Below are 23,230 nucleotides of genomic sequence, written 5' to 3'. Positions count from 1 at the left end.
ATGTACCCCCCACAGACATGTTCAACATAGTTTATTTACTATATTATGAGGTTTTATCATGTCTAATATACTATAATCATAGTCACAGTTATATATGTATATATATCGTGTGATAATATCAGGTGCAGAAAAGAAAGAAGAAAGGAAGGAAAAAAAGGAGGGAAGAAGGAAAGAAAACTGTTTTTCCTAGTTTTTTTTTTCGCATTTTATTTTTAAGTTCATAGATTTTCCTGGGATTGATTGAAAAATATATAATATCCTAATATTTTGCCTTAGCCGAGATATAGCCAAGACCGATATTTGTGACTATGATTATAATACAGTTTCAAAGATGGTGAAAAAACAAAGGCTCACAATTCATAAGGATAAAAAATGGTCTAAAATATCCTATTAAAATAAACTTTAATGCATAAAATGGAAAATAGAACATCCTAAACATGATCCAAAGGTTAGTTTTTGCTTTTAGAGGTTAGATCTGTGTAAAACAAGTGTGTACCACCATAAGTTATGGTGGTTCAGTACCACCATAGAAACACCATATCCATATACATATGTACACACGTGTACATGCATATATATATACACACCATTGTCACCGATATCGCTGATATTTTGAATATATCGTGATATTATCGGCAATTTCAAGCTTGCCGATAATATTGGGAATATATCGTGATATTTTCAAAATATCAGCAAATAAAAAATATCACGATATTTTTGAGTTTTTTTTTTAAATTAAATTTGCATTTCCTATTTTTTTGTTTCTTTTATATTTTAAAACCTTTAAAACATGTTTCTTTATATTTTTGAAAGAAAAATAATACAAAACTTATTATTTTCTTAGGTTTTTTTGTTGTTATTTATATTTTTTTCAATTTTTTAAACTCCCATGATTTTCCCAAGATATTCCCAAGATTTATCAACTTTTGAAAATCTCTTCGAGAAATACCCTCGCTGAGAAATTACCTTTAACGATACAGGTGACTATGATACACACACATTTTAAGCCAGATATTATGTTGGATTTGGATTAGGATATAAAAAACTGAAAGATAGTCTGTTCTGATTAGCTAATTGGATATTGAAATTTATACTGAATCCCTCTAAATGGATTTAAGCCAGTTGAATATCCAACCCTCACATCCTTAAGCGACATCTGCATAAGACCTATTTAAATCTTTAGCCATGTTTCTTCCAAAACCATCCTAGTGCCATGTTTATTTTGGCCAGGCTACACTTCACCCCATGGCAAAGGCTTGGCCTGATTGCCTAGGCATGGGCCCATCAGTTTCAGGCCCAAGCTAAGTCTGTCCTGCACCATGTACCCAGCTCAATACCCACCCCTTCTGGAAGAAAGAGACTGAGGTTGGGTCAGATGATGCACTTTGGTTTGACCCAACACCATTAGAGATTGGAAATCTTTAGAAACATGTTTCTATTCTACTTGACCAGCACAATGAAATTTCTCTTGTATCTATGTCCTTCAAAGCAATCAGAGAGTTGATGAAATGGCAAACTTGGATTTTATGGTGACATATTTATTATAAATCCCCATTGATTTCATACAATTTATTTTTCATATATTTTTTTCCTGAAGGTGGTAGTATTATAACTTTATCTACTTGTATAGCTGAGGTGTATTATAGTTGTCTTAGAACATAGGAATATAATTTTAACTTTATAACCCTAACCTTGTTTCCTTATTCTATAATTGTAGTAATATTTTATTTCCAGTTCCTATGATCTAGCATATATCTCATAAACTCCAAACAAAGGGTTTATATGATTGACAATAGAAACTTTAGAAAGTCCTTCAATTGTTTAGGAGTTGCTTCTCGCTAATAAAGCCAGATGATGCAGATAGATGGATATGTGTTTTGACTTTTGAGCTTCTCTCGATTCCTTCGGTTCTGGAACAATTTAAATAAACGTGGCATGTTTAAGTCATTTTTAGTTTGAACGACCATCCCTGCTTAATTAGTGTCTTTGGGCTTTGTGACCCATGACTTGCAATTAGCAAATTCAGTGACTGTGGCATCAACTTTGCAAACATCTTCAAAAACTACTTCAAATAACCAGGATTAACTCATTTTTTTCCAATGTGAAGTTTGAATGCTTTTTTTAGCCATCTACTTTCTTTGATGATGATGCCATCTTATCATTTTAAGAAAAAGTGAAATTTGGATATCAGAACTAGCTTAAATGTCTTATAGTCAAAGAGCTAGGCAGTGCACACGTGCCAGCTTGCTGTGTGGCTCAGAAACACACAAAATAAATTTTCAAAATGAAAAGATTGATAAAAGGCTTTCAAGATCTAGAAATTTTCTGAAATTATATGTTTTAACATTGTATGCAAAAAACAGTTATAGTATAATATGAAATTCAAGGTGGTTGTAATGTTAAGATTAACATCTTACACCATTACAAGATGTATGCTAATATTAGTAAAAATTGTGCACCTACTTGAGCACAAGATGGCACTGTGACATGCACCCAGGAAAGCAAACCGGCATATTTAACATAATATGAAAATCCATGACTCTGTAAATACATTTGTATGTGATGTTGATTGTTGAACAGAACCCAGGAATTCAAATAAAAAAAAGAAAGAAAAAGTTTCAATCACAAACATAACTTGCTATTCTCTGTCTTTATAGACTTTTTTTTATTAAGATCAAGCATACTTAGAAGCACCTAAGTGATGTTTACATGAGGTTTCCTGAGCATGACTTTTATCGCCTAGTACTAGCACGTAGGTAGCCTTCCCAGTCAGTAAGCTGGCCTCACAATATGGGTATACGCAGGGACCCATGTGAAATATAGATATTGTATTGATCTCATTTCTAAATCTTTGTCATTTTATTTCAGCACCATGAAATGTTCACGATCCAAAGTTATATTTTTTTACCAATTTGTCTCCTTTCACTTTATTCAACTAGAAACAGTTCTTTTACTTGTTTCCTGAAGTTACTCTGTGCTCTATTAGTTCAGAGCCCCGAGTGCAACAAAACTAAATCCCTTAGGTTCTTTCACTAAAAGGTAAAGGAAAAAGTCCCTTTAGATAGAGACTCTTCAGAAAAATGATCACCACCTCTTTGGGTGTGCAAAGGCTAGTTCCTTTGTTCTTGTGCTGTTGTGCATGGCCAATGGATAATGTTGCATAGATTGGACGATCAATTACTTTCTTGTGCCACTGAGAAGACATTGGTGTAGATTTGGAAATGGTGGGTAATGACTATTTGGAGGCTTCTCAGAAGTAAAAGAAATACATGTTACTGTATGGATGGATTTATCTCACATGCAAGTTTATCACCTCCAATCACAAGTCATAAGGTCTTGGACCTTCATGGCGTGGCCTCATTGCTCTTTCATGCATTTTTTATGATGTTTTCCTTTAGCACAAACCCAAGTATTGTGTCATGAAGGTTATAGAGGGTGTGGTTCTGCTCATCATGACAGAAATTGCATATATAAAGGGTTTATTGTGGGCAAACTGTGGGTGACACCAAGCTTACAGAAATTAATTATTATTTCATGTATGTGAAAGTTGCAAGTGAGAAAGTTTACCACAGTGAAGATAATGATGCTACACTTGTTAATTTGCCACTAAAAGAAGTCTGAAGTTTTTATAGGATGAATTCCATGTGCGTGAGCATTATTTTGCATTCTCAAGTGTGTTTCACTATGTTTCAGACCACTATCTGATTTGATATAGATCAGTTATGGGCGATTTCACAATTTCATCGGCCAACACTGCTGGGATCTATATTATGTTAATTATTGGAACTATTGCAGCATGGTTTGATGTTAATTGGAAAACCGACAACTTCTCTAGTTTCCTCTGCCCTGCTCTCATTCATGTTCTTATGGAATCAAGTCATTGAACCTAGAACGGTTCTTACCCTTCTTGGGAAATTCACTGTGATATTGTTGTTTCCCAAATATAGTGAGTGTTTTGCCTATTCCCCACAATTTTCTGCTTATCTGTTCATAATTGTGGTTGCAATTCTGTTTGTACACGAGATCCATATTTCTCTATCTTCTTTCTAATATTTTACATATTTTTCAGGATGGACTAAGGAAAATACAAGATTGGCAGTATGTAAACTGCCTTGAACTTTGGGTTAAGTTTGTATGTGCTAACATCAAGGAACATGATCTTCAGAGTTTGCTATACTTGGCAATTCAGATGATAAATGGACTTGCCCATATGTTGCCTGGACCTCGTTTCTTTCCTTTGAGGCTAAAATGCATCCATTTGTTGAATAAGCTTTCACATTCTAGTGGCGTCTTCATTCCTGTGGCTTCTTTATCTCTAAGCTTTCTAGAATTTGGGGAAGGTGGCAAATCTGATAATAGTGCCCCAAAAGATTTTAATTTTTCAAGTATGTTGAAGGTTGGTTCAAGTGGAGAGACTACCTCATCAGTTTTCAGGATCTTCACTGTCTCAGCTCTCTGCTTTACTTATTAGTTGGTTACTTGTCTGACAGGTGCCAAAACAGCTACTGAAACTGAAAGCATACCATGAGCAATGTGTACGCTCTGCAGTTGAAACACTTTCAGAGCACTTTTTTCAATGGAGTTATCATGTATCTTTCCCTGAGTTGGCTTTTGTTCCACTCGTCAGCTTTAGAAAGTTTTGCAAAAAGACAACCAGTGAGAGCCTCAGACGTCTTGTAAAGCCATTCATGGATCAGGTAAATATTTTTGAATAAGCTTACATGTTTGACTTTGCGATAGCACGTGCTCAGAGTTGTGTTTTTTATCTGTAAATTGATTTTCTTTTGACCAACAATGTGAAACATTGCTCAGGGAATCCTTAGTACAACTAACTTGGGCTGACAGAATCTGTGTCACAAGGTTGCACCTACCCCTGACCACAATCCAAGTGCATAAGGTGAAGGGGCTCTGAACTTGGGGCAAGGGCACTTTGCTTCAATTCTACATCTACCCTTGCCGCAATTCAAGATCATATGAGGATTTTGTACCTACATTTGATTATGTGGAACCAGCCCTGTCCACTTCATGCCGCTGCCACCTGAATAGCCTTAAATTGAATGGTCTAAGCTTGGAAGCCTGTAGTTCTAATGAAAGATTTGTTGGTTCGAGACAAGAAAAAAAATTGATGACCAATGCCGGTGTTTCAAAACCTAGCAAGCTCAGAACCCATCTTAGGATGCAGGAAGTGTAGCCAAACTTCTCCAGGTTTGTGCCTAGAGTTAGATGGACTTGGAAAATCCAAGACCCACCAATTTGGATTAACAAAACAACCAGCCGGGACTGAGTTATCCACTTGGCGCCAAGTGACACAATCTTGTTCAATGAATCAATATCATGGTGATAGGCTTAATCCTATCCATTTGGATTATGGTTATAAACATTATTTTATACAAATGAAGAAGCAGTTCCCAACATCTCTTTTTTATTAGACGGGGAAAACCTGGCCCAGACCTGGTTGTCTATCCAGGAAAAAATTCTGTACAGCTACCCTGCCTCATGAACAGTACTGCTGTTAATATATATATATATATATATATATATATACCCGATAAAGGGTATTTCTGTAATTCTGCCCATTAGGGGCATTTTAGTCTTTTTACTTTTCTTTTATTTCCTTTTTCTTTTCTCTTTTTTTATTTTTTATTTTTCTTTTTTTGATTGTAAAATGCATTAAATGCATTGCATTGGGGGTCTCTGTTAAATTATGTATATAAATATATATATATATATATATATATATATATATATATATATATATATATATATATATATACATACATATATATATACATATATGTATATATATATACATATTTCTTTTTTTGTTTTCTTATTTCTCCAAATACCCAATAGGGGTATTTTGGTAAATCCCCATGTAAACTCTCCCCTTTTCCTTTTCTCTCCCTTTTTTACTTTTTCTTTTTTTCTTTTGCTTTTTTAAGACCACAAGGGGCCCCACTCATCTTGTCGTTGGGGCCCCAACGGTCATATTTTTGAGATACTTTTTTAGGAATTGAGGTTGCCTATTCTCTCAGAGGATATATTCTCTCTCAAATAAAATTAGCTGCTAACATATGTGCTAGGTCAAAAGTTTTCGATAAAAAGGTGGAAACCTCAAAAGTCATAAATACAAAATTAAGACTTGAAGATAGTGTATTGCTTGAAGATTATATTTCATATTATCAATTGATTGGATCTCTCACTTATCTCTCTATCACCCAACCTAATATCACTCATGTGTTTATGCAGCAAGTCAGTTTTAACATGCCCCTACCACATTGCACATGGCAGCAATTATGAGGATTGTGTGATACATTAAAAACACCATTTCAAAAGAGCTTTTTTTTTGTCCTCTTCATCATCTTTAGATCTAATTATCCGGGGTGGTAACCTAAATGATAGGTTTTTGTATTTTTTAAAGAGATTCGTTGATCTATTGGAGGTGTAAGAAACGACAAAAAATATCTTTATCTTCAGCTGAAGCCGAATATCAGGTAATGACTATGACAACAATGGAGCTTGTGTAGCTTAAAAGTCTTCTCAGTGATATGGAAATCATCATCTCAACACCTTCGAAGAGTTATGACAATAAGAGTGTAATCTACATTGCGAGCTACCATACCTTCCATGAGCGAATCAAACATATTAAGATGGATTGTCACTATGTTTGTAATGAATATCTAAGAGGAACTATTACGTTGCCATACCAGTTGACAAATTTCTTCATCAAAGCTCTTTCCGCTCCTCGATTTCTCTTTCTCAGCAAACTTTCGATCATTTTCTCGTAAAGTTTGAAGGGGAGTGTATATATATATATATATATATATATATATATATATATATATATATATATAAACAGTTTGCCCAATAAGGGCATTTTTGTCTTTTTGTATGTAATTATAGTTGTTTATTAGAAACAACTATTTTTTCATTTTCTTATTTTTGTCTTCATTTTCTTTTTTTATTTCTATTTTATCATGTCATTGGGCCCCACTCTATAGAGTCGATAGGGGCCCCAACAGTAAAAAAATATGACCGAGGGAGCTCCCCAACGTCTCTATGAAAGGGAGCTCCCAATGGTCTCCCTCTTGTATTTGTATATAAATAGGGGAGTGTTCCCCCTATATTTTTTCATGGCTTCCCAAAGCACATTTTCAATAATATTTTATTTTTAATTGACTCTTTGTATTGTCCTTTAGTGGACTTTTGTCTATGCACTTTTGTGCTTGTCTATCTTCTTTGTAATTGTCCACTTATGTGCTTTTGCACTTTGCTTTTGTAATTCCACATACTTCATTACAACCGCTTGCATCAGCTTGCACACAAGCACATGACTGGTTTTGATCTTGAGATGTGGGATTAGCATCACTTCTCAATCCCACTCCGCTGGCCAAATGCACACTCTGTTGCAGGGCCAGCTCCCAGCATCTTACCCAAAATCATTTTAAGTATTTGTTGCTGATAAAATTAAAACAAATCCCTTTTGGTGTTTGTGATATGCACTTACACTTCAGCTATCTGCGACATTTCCTAGACTGGACCAGATTCCATGCAACACCCAAAATAATGTCCAAATGAAAGTAGCAGGATGATTTTTGAAACATCTTCTGTTGTGCTCTTTGTGACCAATGTTAAACTAATTAATGAAATAAGGAAAAGAAAATTAAACTAAAACATAGTCTTGGTTTTTAGTTGACATCAGTGAATATTTTAGGACTGTTTCATATTGTAGTATATAATGGTATTCTACAGATGCAAACTTTGTAAGCAGGATGCACTAGTAGTTGATTTCGTGATGGACATATCATCTTCACATATTTTTTTTTGTATTAATATCATGCTCTTGAAGTTTCTGGATATCATAATCTGACATCAAATATTCATGAAAAGAGATGATGTCTGCTTTTTTCTTTTTCATTCAAGCTTAAATTACAGGAGAGTATGAAAATGAGCTTTTCTTGTAATTAAAGACTTGCCATCTTCTGCGCTCTTCAGCATTCAAGTATCAAATTAATTTGGCAATTCTCTCACCTTTTTCTTTTTCCTATGATATAGGTTGAGCAGAACATAGAATTTGTACAGAAAAAAAGGGATGAGATTGCTTTTTCTTCAAATGACCAAGCATCACTTGAATCTTTTCTCCAGGTGTGCTAGTGTTTCTCTTTTTTTTTGTGTTTACTAGCCATCTTCTCTCACCAACTGTTCTAATATCTCTAGGATGAAAAGAGAAAAGGGAGTGCTCCTTTCCATAAGTATCATGCAAGGATTGTTGAGGGATCTCTTTCTAAAAAAGCTGAGAAGAAATCAAGGTAATAGATGGATTTTTGTTAGAAATCTCCAATAATTAATTAATTCTCTGCTTGGCTCACAAAGGCTTCAATATAATCACAAAACGATATATACCCGAAAAAAATGCGATATTTTAAAAATACTGCCAAAACCCTCACGATTTTTTGTAAGATTTTGAAATATACAAAAAAATCATGCCGCTTCTTTTGATGGTGTGAACGTTTTTTTTGTCAGCAATCATTCAATGCTGAGCTGAGCTGACATTGAATGGCGCATGTCAGGCAGCATTGAATGCTGACTACCGATGGCAATGTCTTTTCACTAAATGAAGGGGAGGCACCCTCGTTTTATATAGCAGCTGAGAGGGCCTTCCCTCCCCTACACATTTGGTATGGTACTATTCAAGTAGCCGATTAGACTCTAAACAACTTGTGCATATTTTTTTAAAGGGAAACTGTGTTATATGTTGCGTATCATTTAAACTTCCTTCACCCCATTGCTGAAACTACCTTATATTATATGGTATTTTGTAAATGCCTTTCACCCCATTGCTCAAAGTAACCTATGTTGTATAGTATTTTTGTAAACGCCCCTTACCTCATTTTTAAAATCTCTCTCTCTCTATATATATATATTTATATATATATATATAAGGTGCTCCCAGAGCACCTACTCTCACCTAATAGAAGCTTCAAATTTTCAGAATCTGAGTGATTTTTTCGTTGATCAGACCCTATAGATATGATCTACAACTTTGCTTTCTAGTAGGAGGGAGTAGGTGTTCCCAGAGCATTACTCTATATTAATAATGATAGGGTGTTCCCCGATCACCTACTGCCACCTAGTAGAAGCTTCAAATTTTCAAAATCTGAGTGCTTTTTTCATTGATCAGACCCTATAGATATGATCTACAGTTTTTATTTAGTGGAAAAAAATGTTTGGATCATGTGATTATGTCATACATGTAGTTTTTTTTTAAGATCTTCAAAAATCAATGGCTCACAAGGTACCAAAATTTTATGACTAAAAAAGCCTATTTTGAACATGATCCAAAACATGATTACTATCAAATACACTATTTTAAGTACATCTATAAGATCTGATTGAGAAGATGCAACCTACAAATATGATTTCTAGTAGGTGCTCCGGGAGCACCCTAGGATTGTTCTATATTAGTAATGAATGTATAAATTTTCAACTTACAGAGATTTTCCTGAGGAAAACTCACTTTTTTAACCTGAGAATGAGATTTGTAACTGTGATACCCAGGGTGTGCATCCCTTGCTTTAAGCCCAAGCATCAAGCTCCCTGGAGGGATTTTATGTGCTTGGGAGTGGGCCATACGGCAGAGCATCAATCTCTACCGGGCCCCACCACCTGAACTGGGGTTTCCTCTCAAAAAATATAAAAAAGGCAATTCTCTGCCTGCCAACTAGAATTTTTGCTGAATAAATTCATCTTACTCTGGTGGTTGTCAACTTGGTATTGCAGCATTTTGGAAGAGCCGGCTTCAAATTCTATTGAAGTTACAGAGCTTGTAAGTGGAATGAAAAGGTCAGGCAAAGGGAAAAGAAACTTGAATTTAAATTCTCCGAGTAAGAAGAAGAAACATAGAACATGAGTGTGCATTCCGTATACCTTTTTAACCGTCGTGTTTTTCATTATTGTTTAATATTGAATGATAATAACTGGATTAGTTTTATTTAGTTTTAGTCATCTAAATTCTGTACATGCTGACGAAATTTTTGAGGGCTTATATGATGAAATAATTCCACTGGAGATCCGGATAAACGGCAATTCATTGAAAGGTTTAGTGCATGCTTGATATTGACTGATCTAATTTATCAAGATATCTGTGCATGAGCAAGTGACTTTTTAAGTGTTGCTGTTTCCAATTAGGAGATTCAATTCATATCAGCAGATTCACATCGATTTTAACATAAGGATATGTACTTCATGCAAGATTGATTGGCCTAGTTGTTTCCTCTCATTTGATCGTTTGACTAGTCACCTCCTCTGTATATGTTTTTAGGTTTTTTAGTATTGTTTAGACCATTTAATTTCCTTTTTAGGTCGTAGATGCCGTTTGACTCAATTATTGGCTGTTGGGATCGAGTCTATAATAACTGAAGCCTATCTTTTATTCCTGTTATCCATCTCTCTCTCTCTCTCTATCATTTTTTAACCTAGTGTGAGTCCCTTTCATTTTATTAAAGGTGCTATCTTAAGTGATTTGTGCCAGGCAGTTTAGTTGGACAACACGTTGTAGATTAGACTCCATGAGCAGGCAAAGCTCAGTTGTATCCTCAAAGCCAAATTGTGTAAAGTTCATTGCACCAAATAATTATCAGAAGTTGGGCAATTTTCACTTTATAATTCTGGTCAATGTGTTGTATAATTAACACAACTGCTTCCTTGTTTGGGGTTGGTGACGGGGTTTGAACTGCTTTCTACTACCATGTTTTTTTTTGGTTTATAATTATTCATTGTGAACTCCTTATATACATAAAAGATATAAGACATTGGAATAATTAATTAAAAAAGATTGTAAATACAAAGAAAGAATTCATAAAACAACTTCTAATAAATATAGATTTTGTAAACCATCTGTACTCTAATATAATGTTATTTGTGCTTTCGCCGGTTGTGGCCAATTTCATCAAAAATGATTGCACTTGTATTACCCAACATTTTTGTGTTCTGTTTTTTGTTTCTTCTTAAGGTATCTTGTTTTAGGATGCGCTTTAGGTGGTAAGACTGGAATAAGGTTTGGAGGAGTGATGTGAGATATTATCCGTCATTAGAAAAAATGAATAAGTATTATATGCAGCTTGATACGATTTAATAGTGTAGAACTTATCGTAGTAATCTTCTGATAACTTGTCTTCGTACAAAATGCACGTGATTATATGTTTGCACAAAATCTCGCTAACCTGTTACTCTCTACAAGAGCATGTTTGTTTTTTAAGATAAACATTGCAATTGTGAGAGTGATTGTAGGCTTTGTATCGACGATGAAGGCAATGCACTACTTGAACACATAGATTTCGTGCTTCTTTCTTACCATCGTCCAACTTTTTTTTACTTTAGGCACCACACATGTTATGGGTATTATTCTTTTGGTTTTCAAAAAGTTTCATCATCATGAGATAAAGTTTTTCAATAAGAGGATTTAGTGACTTGTCATGTATTGTGAGAATCCCCGCATTAAATCTCTTTACTATATTAGAGGTTAAGCGCTTGTACATTCTAGTTGAAAAGTATATGTTAGCCTAATGTTTTTCTTTTATGACCTTAGTTGCATACTTGTATGCATCTTCCCTTTGCTCCTGAATCTTTTTAAGAAAATAATTATACTTTTGTCTCGTGAGTGCTTTGGTTGTGCTTTACCAAAGTTGACCTAGTGATATTCCAAATTTATGTTAAAAGTTTTTCATAGTGTTTTGTGTAAAATCCAACCTGACAATTTAGCCATGTATTGTGAGAATCCTCGCATTAAATCTCTTTACTATATTAGAGGTTAAGCGCTTGTACATTCTAGTTGAAAAGTATATGTTAGCCTAATGTTTTTCTTTTATGACCTTAGTTGCATACTTGTATGCATCTTCCCTTTGCTCCTGAATCTTTTTAAGAAAATAATTATACTTTTGTCTCGTGAGTGCTTTGGTTGTGCTTTACCAAAGTTGACCTAGTGATATTCCAAATTTATGTTAAAAGTTTATCGTAGTGTTTTGTGTAAAATTCAACCTGACAATTTAGCCATGTATGGGAGAACATATTGTGTAGCTTTGTGTGCTTATTTGAGATAGCTGTTAATTGTACTTTAACTTTGGGTATGTCATTGTATTAGTGTCTCAATTGTGCATTCACATGCATAAAAAAACTACACCCATGATTCATTCGACTCGTTATCAATAACAGTAAATGCAACCGAAAATATTTGATCACAAGGATCAATACCATGGGCTGACAACAATATTTATGTATTTTTCTTTTAGGAATGTGTCATCTACCATAAGAAGTGGAGGGCTTTCTTTAAAAAACTGATCAATGCATGCACGAAAAGATACGAACATGTACATAAATCAATGTCGTCTATCAGTTTCAATGCACATTGTCGATCATCGGTTAGTCGTCATCAAATAATGACAATAGGCAAAAAGCATCTTGAAAAACTCTTCGAATAAACCATATAGGACTTAGTCTTAGTCATTTCTCATTAATGTCATGCTTGTTTGTACGTAACCTTCATACTTTCCTTGCGACTAATGTCATTTAAGATTTCTTTTAGAGTTAACTTTGGGTTATCGTCTAAGTGTTCAAGAATAACACTTGAAATCCACTTGAAAGATATTTTTTTCACTACTACGTTGTCCAATGATCCACCACATGTATGCTCACTTTGATACTTCTTCACTTGAAAGAATGATGTTTTCTGCACCTTTGTTCAATGGATCCTCCAAGTGGAATAAACCATAGTCCGGAAGTTATTTCTCATGCATACTACAGTTACTCTGTTATTGCAGTTTTTTATAAATTTTATTTTATAGTTATTTCTTATCACATGATCTTTAAAAAATTATGATAGTGCTAAAGATTATTAAACCTTTTGTCGATAACAACTTCTCGATCTTTTGACTATATTGATAGCCATTGAAATCGTTCTATATCATTAAGTCTTTTGTTACACAGTTGCTCAAACAACTAAATTGACTTAACATCAATGATTGCCAATTGCTCTTTATTGAAATAATATTCATTGAGCAATAATGTAAAGTTATAAATTTCTCAAAATTTTTAAATAAATAAAAGATTTTTTTTTGTGAATTATTTTGGTATTTAACTTTGATTAAATATCATTTTTTAGCAAATTACTTAGCTAATATTGATTGATTAATTAGCAGTTATTTATGGATAATATTTTGGCATTTATTGAAGTTATTTGATATTTAATTGGGCAGTTATGAGGTTTTGTATGAAGTATTTGGATCTCGACCTCAATATAGATCTAAGAGGATCAACCAACTCAAACGCAAGTTTGAACTATTTGAATGAACATATAAGATCCACTCGATCTCAAGTTATTTAGGATTGGATCTCCAAATGATTTCAGTCAACCGAAATAGATTTGGGTAGGGTTTTGATTTATATCGGGGCTTAAATCAGGCATAGAAGAAATTTAGATCCATTTGAGACGCAATTGGATCTTTCTTTAAAGTAGAAAGTGTCTTGGATTTATTTAGAGACCCAAATGAATTCTACTAAGTAAAATAAGATTTGGATATATTTAGATGACCCAAATGGATCTCACTAAGAAAAGGACTTTTGGATCCACTTGGAGACCCAATTCGATCTCATCAAGTAAATAAAATTTTAGATCCATTTGTGACTCAAATGGATCCTATTAAAGTATAATAAATTTGTTTGGATCCACCTAAGACCCAAATGAATCTCATTTAAATAAATAGGATTTAAGTCCACTTATGACCCAAATGAATTTAATTATATATATATATATATATATATTAGTAGGTTGGATTTGGATTTAATGAGATCCAAATAGGTCTCACCAAAATCCAAATCCAAGCCCACTTGTTTTCCTACTTAAAACTAAAAAGAAATTCAAAACCAAATTCTAATTTCAAGTTTTTCTTTCCACACTCGCCTTTGAAAATGTTTTTTCCCCCTACTTTTTTTCAAATCAAAAAGGTTTTCCCCCTTTCTAATTGGATTTTTCCTTTTTTTCTTCCTATAAATACTCTACTCATGCCCCTTCTGCCCATTACATTCCCTCTCACCTGTATCATAAACTTCACTCATGCTCCCCTTCACCCTTCACTCTCCCCTCTCTCGTGTAAACCCAGCACCACCACCACCACCACCACCACCACTGCCCATCTCTCTCCTGATTTTCGTCTTGCACCATACCATTGCCACCTGATTCTCTCCTTCCCACCAACTGGGCAGCCACCGATGGCACCCACCAGTGCCACCTTCACTGACTCCTGGTGACTGCTCTCAGCCGCTCCTGCTGAACAACCTCCTATCTTTGTTGAACCACCCTGTTTTGCCTCACATAAAATAACAATTGAATAACATGCTTTTAATCATAGATACTATGCAGCATCTTTGATATGCATTTTATCATTCATCATAAGCATTTACACAGGCTTAAAACTACGTAATAATTTCAGAAACATGCATATTCAAAAAACATGAGCCATATACATATATTTATTCATAAAATCTTGAAATACACTCGTATTTAACTATTCATAAAATCCAAAATACATATGTTAGAATATGTTTGTAAAACCTGAACATATACGTGTCTTTTATTGAAAACATGTTCAAATACTCACATATGGAAAATTTTGATACTTTTTTAACATATGCGCATTCTTGTTTATGAAAAACAAATATTACTTAAATATATATTTTCTCAAAAGGCATGCCACACAAACAATTTTTGAATATATATATATATATATATATATATATATATATATATATATATATATATATATATAAACTATGTAATTATGAAAACCCCAAGCATTTCAAAAAACCTAAAACTACACATATATGTTAAAGTTATTATAAACCTACCTTGTAATGCATGTGGTCTCACGAGAAATAAAGAAATTTCAAAAAGGCCCTCGAGAATTCTCCTCGATTAGCATGACATTGATCGTATTTTATTGACGATCCAACTATGAGCGAGGACACGTATGCTAACCTCGGTTTCCAGACCGATGATGGTAGTGAAGAACAAGGTTGTGGCGAAGGTGACGACCACAAGCGGTAGGGTCAAGGTTGGCGAAATGACCTCGCTGAAGGAGGTGATGGCTTTTGGTGACATCGAGGTCAAACTCGTGCTCAACTCAGCTTGGCTAGGTTGAGTGCGGGTCAGCTGGACCGACCCAAGTTCAGTTCCCCAAACGTGAAAGTGGGCACCGACAGGCTCTGTTGAGCTCCGGTTGGTGAATTGAAGAAGAATGGAACTTGTGTTTGGAGATATGTGTTAGTTACAGTATATTGCTGCATTATGGTTGTTTTGTGAATTTCTCATCTGTTGGTGAATTCATATACGATAAGATGAAACACTTATTTCTTGGTTTGTGTTGTAATGGTGAATTCATATGTGATTCTATTTATATGCAAAATTATGTGTATGTGCATGCATTATGCATAAGAGCATGATGATGTCTTAATCTACCCCAACATTCTTGAGTGTGACTGATACTGTGTATTGTGTGTGCATGTGTGCACGTGCATGATTGGTTTGTAACATACTATTGGTGTGTCTGCTATTGCTTTTCAGATATGGATTTTGATATGTTAAACAACTGAAGATATAGTTGTTATGCTAATATAAGATCTGTCTCTCTTTCTCTCCTTTTTTCGCTTGACTTGAACGAAGAGATTAGTAATGTCCCTTACCAAGGGAGCAGGTTTTACAACTCCACCGAATGAAATTGTGCAAAAACATGAAATTAAGGCTGATGCATTTATGCGAACTGCTAAGAATCATGCCAGCCATTAATGTATTATGAAGCTGTAATATAGACTATGTTGGTCGCTTTCATTTGTGGTATTTTTCTGAATGTATCCAGTTCATGAATGATTAAGCATATTTTCCCCTACTTCGTTGTGTTGAAGGTCATTTGTAAGGAGTGGAGTGGGAGAACAATGTCTACAGGAAGCACAAGGCTGGTGGTATGCTTATTTATGAAACCTACTCCTTATACATTTACTTATGGGAATATATTTATCCTGTTTTGTATAAAACTTCTCAGGTCTTGGGTGTTCCTTGGGAGGTAGATGATGAAGGTTTAAGGCAACACATGAGCCAATTTGGTGAATTGGTTGATGCAACAATTATTAAAGTAATTGTTCAGGCACTGTTACTGCTTTGTTTGTTTTGAAATAATTAACTTAACATTGTACTTGTTGTGCCTTATTTTAATTGATTTTCTGCTTCTATGGGTTGTGGAACAAAAAGGGCACCATTACCTTCAATTATTTGTCAATTGCTTTTCTGTGGATTCAAGCACATGCTATTGTTTACACCCTAGCTCATAACTTCAAAAAAAAAAATGATGACTGTGAGCTCCGAGTCGAGCCATGTTCCGAGAAATGCTATCTTGATGGTGCTCATGGCACCCTGACAAAAAAAAAATTAAGTACATACAATGTGTGTGAACCCCAAGGCGGGTTCGGAATTTTGAGAATCATCTTTGGTGCGATGACTCGCACAGGAAAATAATTGAGAAATCAAATATGAGATTTCTGAGGCTCTGGGTATACCTGAAAGAAGGTATATGTTACCAGACCCCTCGTAGTGCGATAGCTCGCACTTGGTTACAAAGAAAATGTAAAATGAAATATAAAACCTTTGAGACTCTGGGTATACCTGAAAGACAGTATATGTTACCGGATTCTTCAGGCTCTGGGTACACCTGAAAGATGGTGCATGTTACCGGACCCATGATCTACCTTGGAGAGGGTAGGTGGTATGAGCTTCATGGATGTTCGTGTTTTCGTGAGAGTTAGGCATCTCACCGTATGGTCTCAGTTCACTACAATGTCTATGCCTGTGCTTACCCACAGGGTGAGAGTAAGATAAACATTAAATAATTTAAGTTGACTGAAAACTTATTCCTGAAGAATTATGTACTGTTGATATGACTTTCGTAAAACTTGTAGAATCTACAGCTTGTGCTAATGTGGATAAATGTATCTTTAGTTCAATCCTCTTTTGCATTGTATCATGAATTGAAAGCATAATCATTTTCTTAGAATGATATAAATTTCCATGCTAGTTATATCTGCAGTTGTTGCACATATTTGTATACAGGACACTGAGCACCACATATAGATATAATGCTTCTTACGCAGACAGGGGAGTCTGACCCTTCTGCATTAAAATTTTTCAGGTAACGCATAATTGGAGCATCGTGGAGTCGTATTTGGAAGTAGTCAAGAGATCTCAGTTTTTCAGTGTTTCCTATTTGAACTCTGATTAGTAGATTTACATTTCTATTATCGGTGATGCATAGACTATTTTCTAGATCACGAATTTATAAATCATGATGTTGTTTCTAAACCTGCTTTGATATCAACTATGTAACGACCTCAAATTCACCTCCGAAAATATATGATTTTTTTTAAAGAAAGTGAATGATGCTATAACTGATCTATGGTCCTGCTTCAACCAAACTAAGCTCTAAGAGGTCAACTTCTACGCAAGCACTAGCATTTATAGCCCATTAGAACTAAGTTCGCAAAAGAGACACCAAAGACAAGATCCCTTTGTCAAGATGAAAACGAAATACAACTTTTTTTTTAATACTAAAAACATCCCACGAATCTAGGGTACATCACAGATTCACATCCCAACACACCAATCATCCATTTTAAACCATAATTTAAAATGAAATAGTTCAAACCAAAATTAAAAATTAATAAACTTTAACTTTAAGTTCATAAAGTTTAAATCAATCCCATAACATATAGAATCCAGCAACCATAATAAATTTTGCCATCTCTAGCAAAACTAGTCGCATCATCACCTACTCGATTAAGTTTGAGAACTCACAGTTCTCATACAAAATATTATATTATCCAATAGTAAAGAATAAAGTATAAATCCACTAAATATCAAGTTTAGAAAATATTTATGTGCACATAACGATTCAGATATGCTTGCAACATAAATAAATTCAAGCATACTTGCAATATCACATGATACAAAAATCGATGCATATATTATGCATATACAATAAATGAACCAATGCAAATTGCATGAAAAACTTTTATCTCCGTATAGAATGTTTCTTTTGAATGCATGTATATGTTTAATACAAACCAATTTAAGTTATTCTCCTAACCACTTCGCGGATACTAGCATGGGTAAAATTCTGAGGTCCAAGGTAGATCCCAACTATATCTTAATCATACACAATTATATTTTATTATGTACTAGGATCTCATATATGTTTCTCGATCGACTTCGAGCATCATCACCCAATGTCGTGACGACAAGGCCTACACATCCTCCAACACCATTTTTCTTAATATACCAATATGCTACAGTTGAGCCAATCTCACGATCCTCGACAAAATGGTGGAAAATTTTCTACAATCATGGCTAGGAACATGAACCTCCATATCGGGTTCTTGGGACAAACAATGCAAATGTTGTTCAGTATCCTCATGGTCCCTCATGACCGTCATCCAAGGATCCCACCATCATCAGAGGACAATCAAAGAATCATATTATTGGTATATTGTTAAGGTCTCTTATACCTCTTTAAATTATCATACACTCTTTCCACAAAAACATAATGGATCTGTATATCCATAACATGCACCTCATCATGCATCATCTGATTGGGCTACCACCCTACTCAGTCATAACAGTGTATCATTATATGTCAATAAGTATAATTAATCATATGCATCATAAGACAATATAAATAATGCATTCACATGATTATTACAATAATATTTTACTCACACACGGCCTCAATAGGCCCATGTGTAGCTTAATCATAAGTCACAATACAATCTCATTCACCTTTCGAACTGTCTCATACATTCAAGTAAGCATTTTGCATTATGCGACATATCATGTTCACAAGCCACATACCATAATAACATATTATACATAATCATCATAAGCATATATAACATCACATTAGGCTATACATTATTATCATATTGCATATAATAAACCTGGTTCAAATCTGGAACCAATACATGCATGTAATTCAACACATCACATGCAAACTGGCAAAAACAATTTACATGCAAAACTGTAAAAACAGAATCTTACATGTTCTTAGAAGCTCAAACATAAATCATATAAAGTGATTCTGGATCTAAGATTTTTAATGTACATTCATATACACATTAGCTATCTACAAGAAGAAACCCTGACCTAAACCCATTCAGAGTCAAGAAATAAATTTTTTAGAAACATCGATTATTTTTTGTTCACTGAACAGTCTAGTCTGGTTTGATCTTTTCAAAGAAAAGTTAGTCATTCATCACACATAACGAAATAAATTCTAAATTTTTTACTATGGTTGGCTTGATATGTCTAACAGATGTCCCCAAAAACCCAGACTTAATTTTTTTTTTAAATAATTAAAAATTTTGTAATACAGACTATTTATATTATTTAGCAAACTATTTTTTAGAAATTACAGATTCTGGACCAAAATTTCAAGATTTTTAATTCTTAAACTGTAAATAATCTGCCTACATGATTTTTATCGTGTGTTCTACCATATATAAGCTAACACATATAAAAATATCAACCATAAATCTAGAATAATTTGGGAGGTATAATTTTTACAAAAATATGCAGCCTACAAAGATTTTCTATCGGGACATAAATTTTGTGTCGACTTGCGGAGGTCATATCTCTAAACCCGAAACTCATTGAGCTCAATTTTTTTTTGAATTGCTTCTGTATGTCAGAAACATTTCTAAATTCATAATTTATGGGTTCATCGACTTGAAAATTATATTTTTCTTTACAACAGATCGAAATAAAAATACATAACAACATGCAGTTTTTAAGAAACACATCAAGAACTTTATGTTTTCATCCAAAACACTAAGAATATGCAACCAATGATTTTGACTCATCAAAAACATATCATATTTATACATAAATATATGTAAGCATGTTACATATATGTAACACAGAAGTATCATGCATATCATGAATTAAACACAATAACCAACATTTTTACTTAAGATAATATATTTTTCTCAAAATTGATTTTTGAAAAAGGATTTTGAGTTTATAAAAACATCCAAACAACTTTATAATCCATCAAAATCATATTAACTCCAGGCATAAACATATCCAGCATGTTACAAATATCAAATCTAACTTATAACATGAATTTAAATACGAATCTACATCATTTTTCATTAGAAAATAGGTTAAATCACTTCTGCGAATTAAAATGGATATTATGAAAGCAAAATAGGGTTTTAAATATGAATATAACATAAATCGAACCATAGAAACACGATTTCATGTTTGATCGACCTATCCTAAATTCTAAACATGTTGAATAATGTAAAATCTTGTACCCTAATGTGAATAAAAATAAATAAAATACTGCACACGTGAATGAAGATCAAAATGCAACAAAGCTCTCTCGAAAACACGAAAGAGATCAAAAATATCTTCCTTAATGCAAATGGTTGTTGTCTAAAGCCAAGGTACAAACCTTGTATCAGATCAAACACCTAAAAACAAAAGAAAAAATGAGTATGATGGGATATCAGATCAAACACCTAAAAAATGAGTTAGTCCGAATGACTTTTGTTATCAGGAAAGTCCTTATTTCTCTAACTTGTTTATTGAAATGCTTGAAAATAGTAACAGAGTTTATTGCTTTGCTAGTGCTGACGTTGGTTTTCAAAAATGCTGTTTAACATCTATAAGACTTTAACAACACTTCTCAATTATTAATTGTGATATTTTTAATGACATTTATCTCATACTTCAAATGAGGTTTGCATATAATGTATATTATATATAATATATATTATATATAAAATATACATTATATTCTATGTTGTATATATAGTATTCTATGTTATATAACTTATATTAGTATTATTATATACGGGCTGAGCCAGGCTGCAGGCAGGGCACGGGCTGCCCGGCCCGGCCCAATCTACTAGCATTTAGTCGGATTGCTTTTTAAAATCGGATCCAACTCCGAATCCGATTTCGTGAAGGCCTTTGTTTGGAAATTTACAAGAAAACAGAGGCTATATGTGGAATGTCAGAAATGTGAGGCCCATGCCTGGAATAAGGGGTAAAACGTTGGCCTTAAATGGGATTTTCTCAAATAAATACGAAGGAGAGAGAGAGAGTACTCCAACATAAATACGACGACCAATTGAAAAAAACGTCGTTCCCTTGTTTCCTGAGAGAGAGAGAGAGATGCAGATCTTTGTGAAGACCCTGACGGGGAAGACGATCACTTTGGAGGTCGAGGGTAGCGATACCATCGAAAACGTCAAGGCCAAGATTCAGGTGCTTTGGAGGCACAGGAGATCACGCCTCCCTCTCTTTTTTTTCTCTCTCTTCGTGCCCTTTCTTCCTTTTTTTTTTCTTCTTTTCATTTTGTTGGGCGCTTTTGGTTTGTTGGTATTGCTTGTCCGAGGGATTTGTGTCAGGAGCAGGAGGAGAAACCGGTGCTCTGAGTATGAAATTTGGTTTTTCTTTTTCTTCTTTCTCATTTCGGACTACCGTTTTGCTGATTGGTAGTGACATACCCATCTATTGATTCTCTCTCTCTCTTGATGGAAGGGCTCATGTTTTTGGCTCTTAATTTTCGTTTTATTTTTTGTGGTCTTGCTTTTAGAACAGAAAAAGGGTTCACAAATCCATCTTTTAGCTCCCCTTTGAAGGAATGTGTTGGGTTTTTGGATTACAAACTTTGCATGGATTAAGAAGTTGAGGTTTGGGCCTTTGTGTGGTTCGGCTGGTTTTCTGAGTTTCATCTTTTTGGTCTGATTTCTGAGACGGAGATTTGGTTTATGACGAACTAATGAGTTCCTTTCTGTTGTTCTTTTTGTTTTTCAATGGATTCTTTTGGTCCTATTCCCTCTTTTCAATGTTCCTTCCATTGTTTTCTTCTATTGGTTTTGTGGGTGATAGTCTAAATAGAGAATATGGGTGTTATGTTTTCTTCTGGATAAAGAAGGCATTCCCCCTGATCAGCAGAGGCTAATATTTGCAGGGAAGCAGTTGGAAGATGGGAGGACTCTTTCAGATTACAACATCCAGATGATCAAGGTGAAGACACTTACCGGGAAAGAAATAGAGATCGATATCGAGCCAACCGATACCATCGACAGGATCAAGGAGCGTGTGGAAGAGAAGGAAGGCATCCTGCCTGTACAACAGAGGTGTGGTCTCTGTGTTTTTCACTGATTGCCGATGGGTTTATCCGATCACTTAGTTTAGAAAGAATTGTGTTTTCTTGGTTGAGCATTTGCGTGTAAGTTTTTGTTTCTAGTGTCCCTCTGATTTATCGTCTTGTTATTTGGTTTCACATTGTTTAGCTGTTCTGGAATCTGAATTTCTCTTGTCAACCTTTAATTGGTTTGCTTGGTTATTTATATCTTAAATTTCTTCATTTGGTTTTCTATTCAGCTAATTTTCCTAACTGATGTTTCACTTTTTTTCTCCATCATCGGCATTACCGTTACTGTTATATGTTTCCTGCTTCTTCGATTGTCAAGCTGGGTAACTATCCCTAGTTGGGTTCAAACGTTGCACACCTTGGCTACTATAATGCAACTTTTAATAATCTAGCTATCAGTGTAATCAGTTATCTGTGCATTTGATTGTCCCCTTGGATAGCTGTGCCCAGCTCCCCTCTTGTATAACTGGTTCATATGATCTGTTTCTCAGTTCTATCTATTTTTGTGTGCTGGTTGTAGTGATGGCATTTCATCTCATCCTCGCTGTAATATGTATGGTGTCTTTTGTAGGGGACACAATCGAGTTCTGTCCTACTCGTACAAATACCTATCAGTGTACAGTGTACATGCTTTATTAAAGACGGATAATGTTAACTTTTCATCTAATTTTCTATTCATATTTTCTTTCTATAATTTGTCGTAGATGGCTTATTGGATTAGAAAGTTTTGGTGTTTGGGAAATTTTGACATTGACCTTCTTTCACTTTTATTTCTTGACATGTGCACATATTTTTGCAAAATAGGGTGAGATGTTGAGTTGCGTGTTGTGTGTGTGTGTGTGTGTGTGCTCGCTTGTGCACATGTGTGTGGGTGTGTACATGTGTGTGTGTGTGTTGCGGGCATGTGTATGCATGGTTGACAAACCAAGAATCTCAGTCAAATCTCAGTTGACCTGCAACTCATGACTTGG

At 34.4% G+C, this 23,230-nt stretch overlaps 2 protein-coding genes and 1 long non-coding RNA gene across 3 annotated transcripts; all 3 read left to right on the top strand.

Moving 5' to 3' along the window:
• Positions 1-3,722: 3,722 nt before the first annotated feature.
• LOC149818482 (protein REBELOTE-like) lies at positions 3,723-8,154 on the top strand. Its single transcript, XM_089986222.1, has 4 exons — positions 3,723-3,860; positions 4,070-4,396; positions 4,491-4,697; positions 8,056-8,154. Exons 1-4 carry the CDS (start codon positions 3,723-3,725, stop codon positions 8,152-8,154), a joined length of 771 nt encoding a protein of 256 aa, XP_089842348.1.
• Positions 8,155-8,238: 84 nt separating this feature from the next.
• Positions 8,239-16,128, top strand: LOC149818481 (uncharacterized). Its single transcript, XR_016427324.1, has 3 exons — positions 8,239-8,309; positions 15,952-16,008; positions 16,089-16,128. It is a non-coding gene; the product is annotated as an uncharacterized LOC149818481 (long non-coding RNA).
• A 5,143-nt stretch (positions 16,129-21,271) lies between these two features.
• Positions 21,272-22,502, top strand: LOC149818480 (ubiquitin-NEDD8-like protein RUB2). Its single transcript, XM_089985506.1, has 2 exons — positions 21,272-21,364; positions 22,001-22,502. Exons 1-2 carry the CDS (start codon positions 21,272-21,274, stop codon positions 22,265-22,267), a joined length of 360 nt encoding a protein of 119 aa, XP_089841632.1. The 3' UTR covers positions 22,268-22,502.
• The last annotated feature ends 728 nt before the right edge of the window (positions 22,503-23,230 follow it).

Source organism: Nuphar pumila, chromosome 13, assembly GCF_984573655.1.
Source record: "Nuphar pumila chromosome 13, dmNupPumi1.hap1.1, whole genome shotgun sequence".
Lineage (NCBI taxonomy): Eukaryota > Viridiplantae > Streptophyta > Magnoliopsida > Nymphaeales > Nymphaeaceae > Nuphar > Nuphar pumila.
This window is presented reverse-complemented; position numbering and strand designations above follow the sequence as displayed.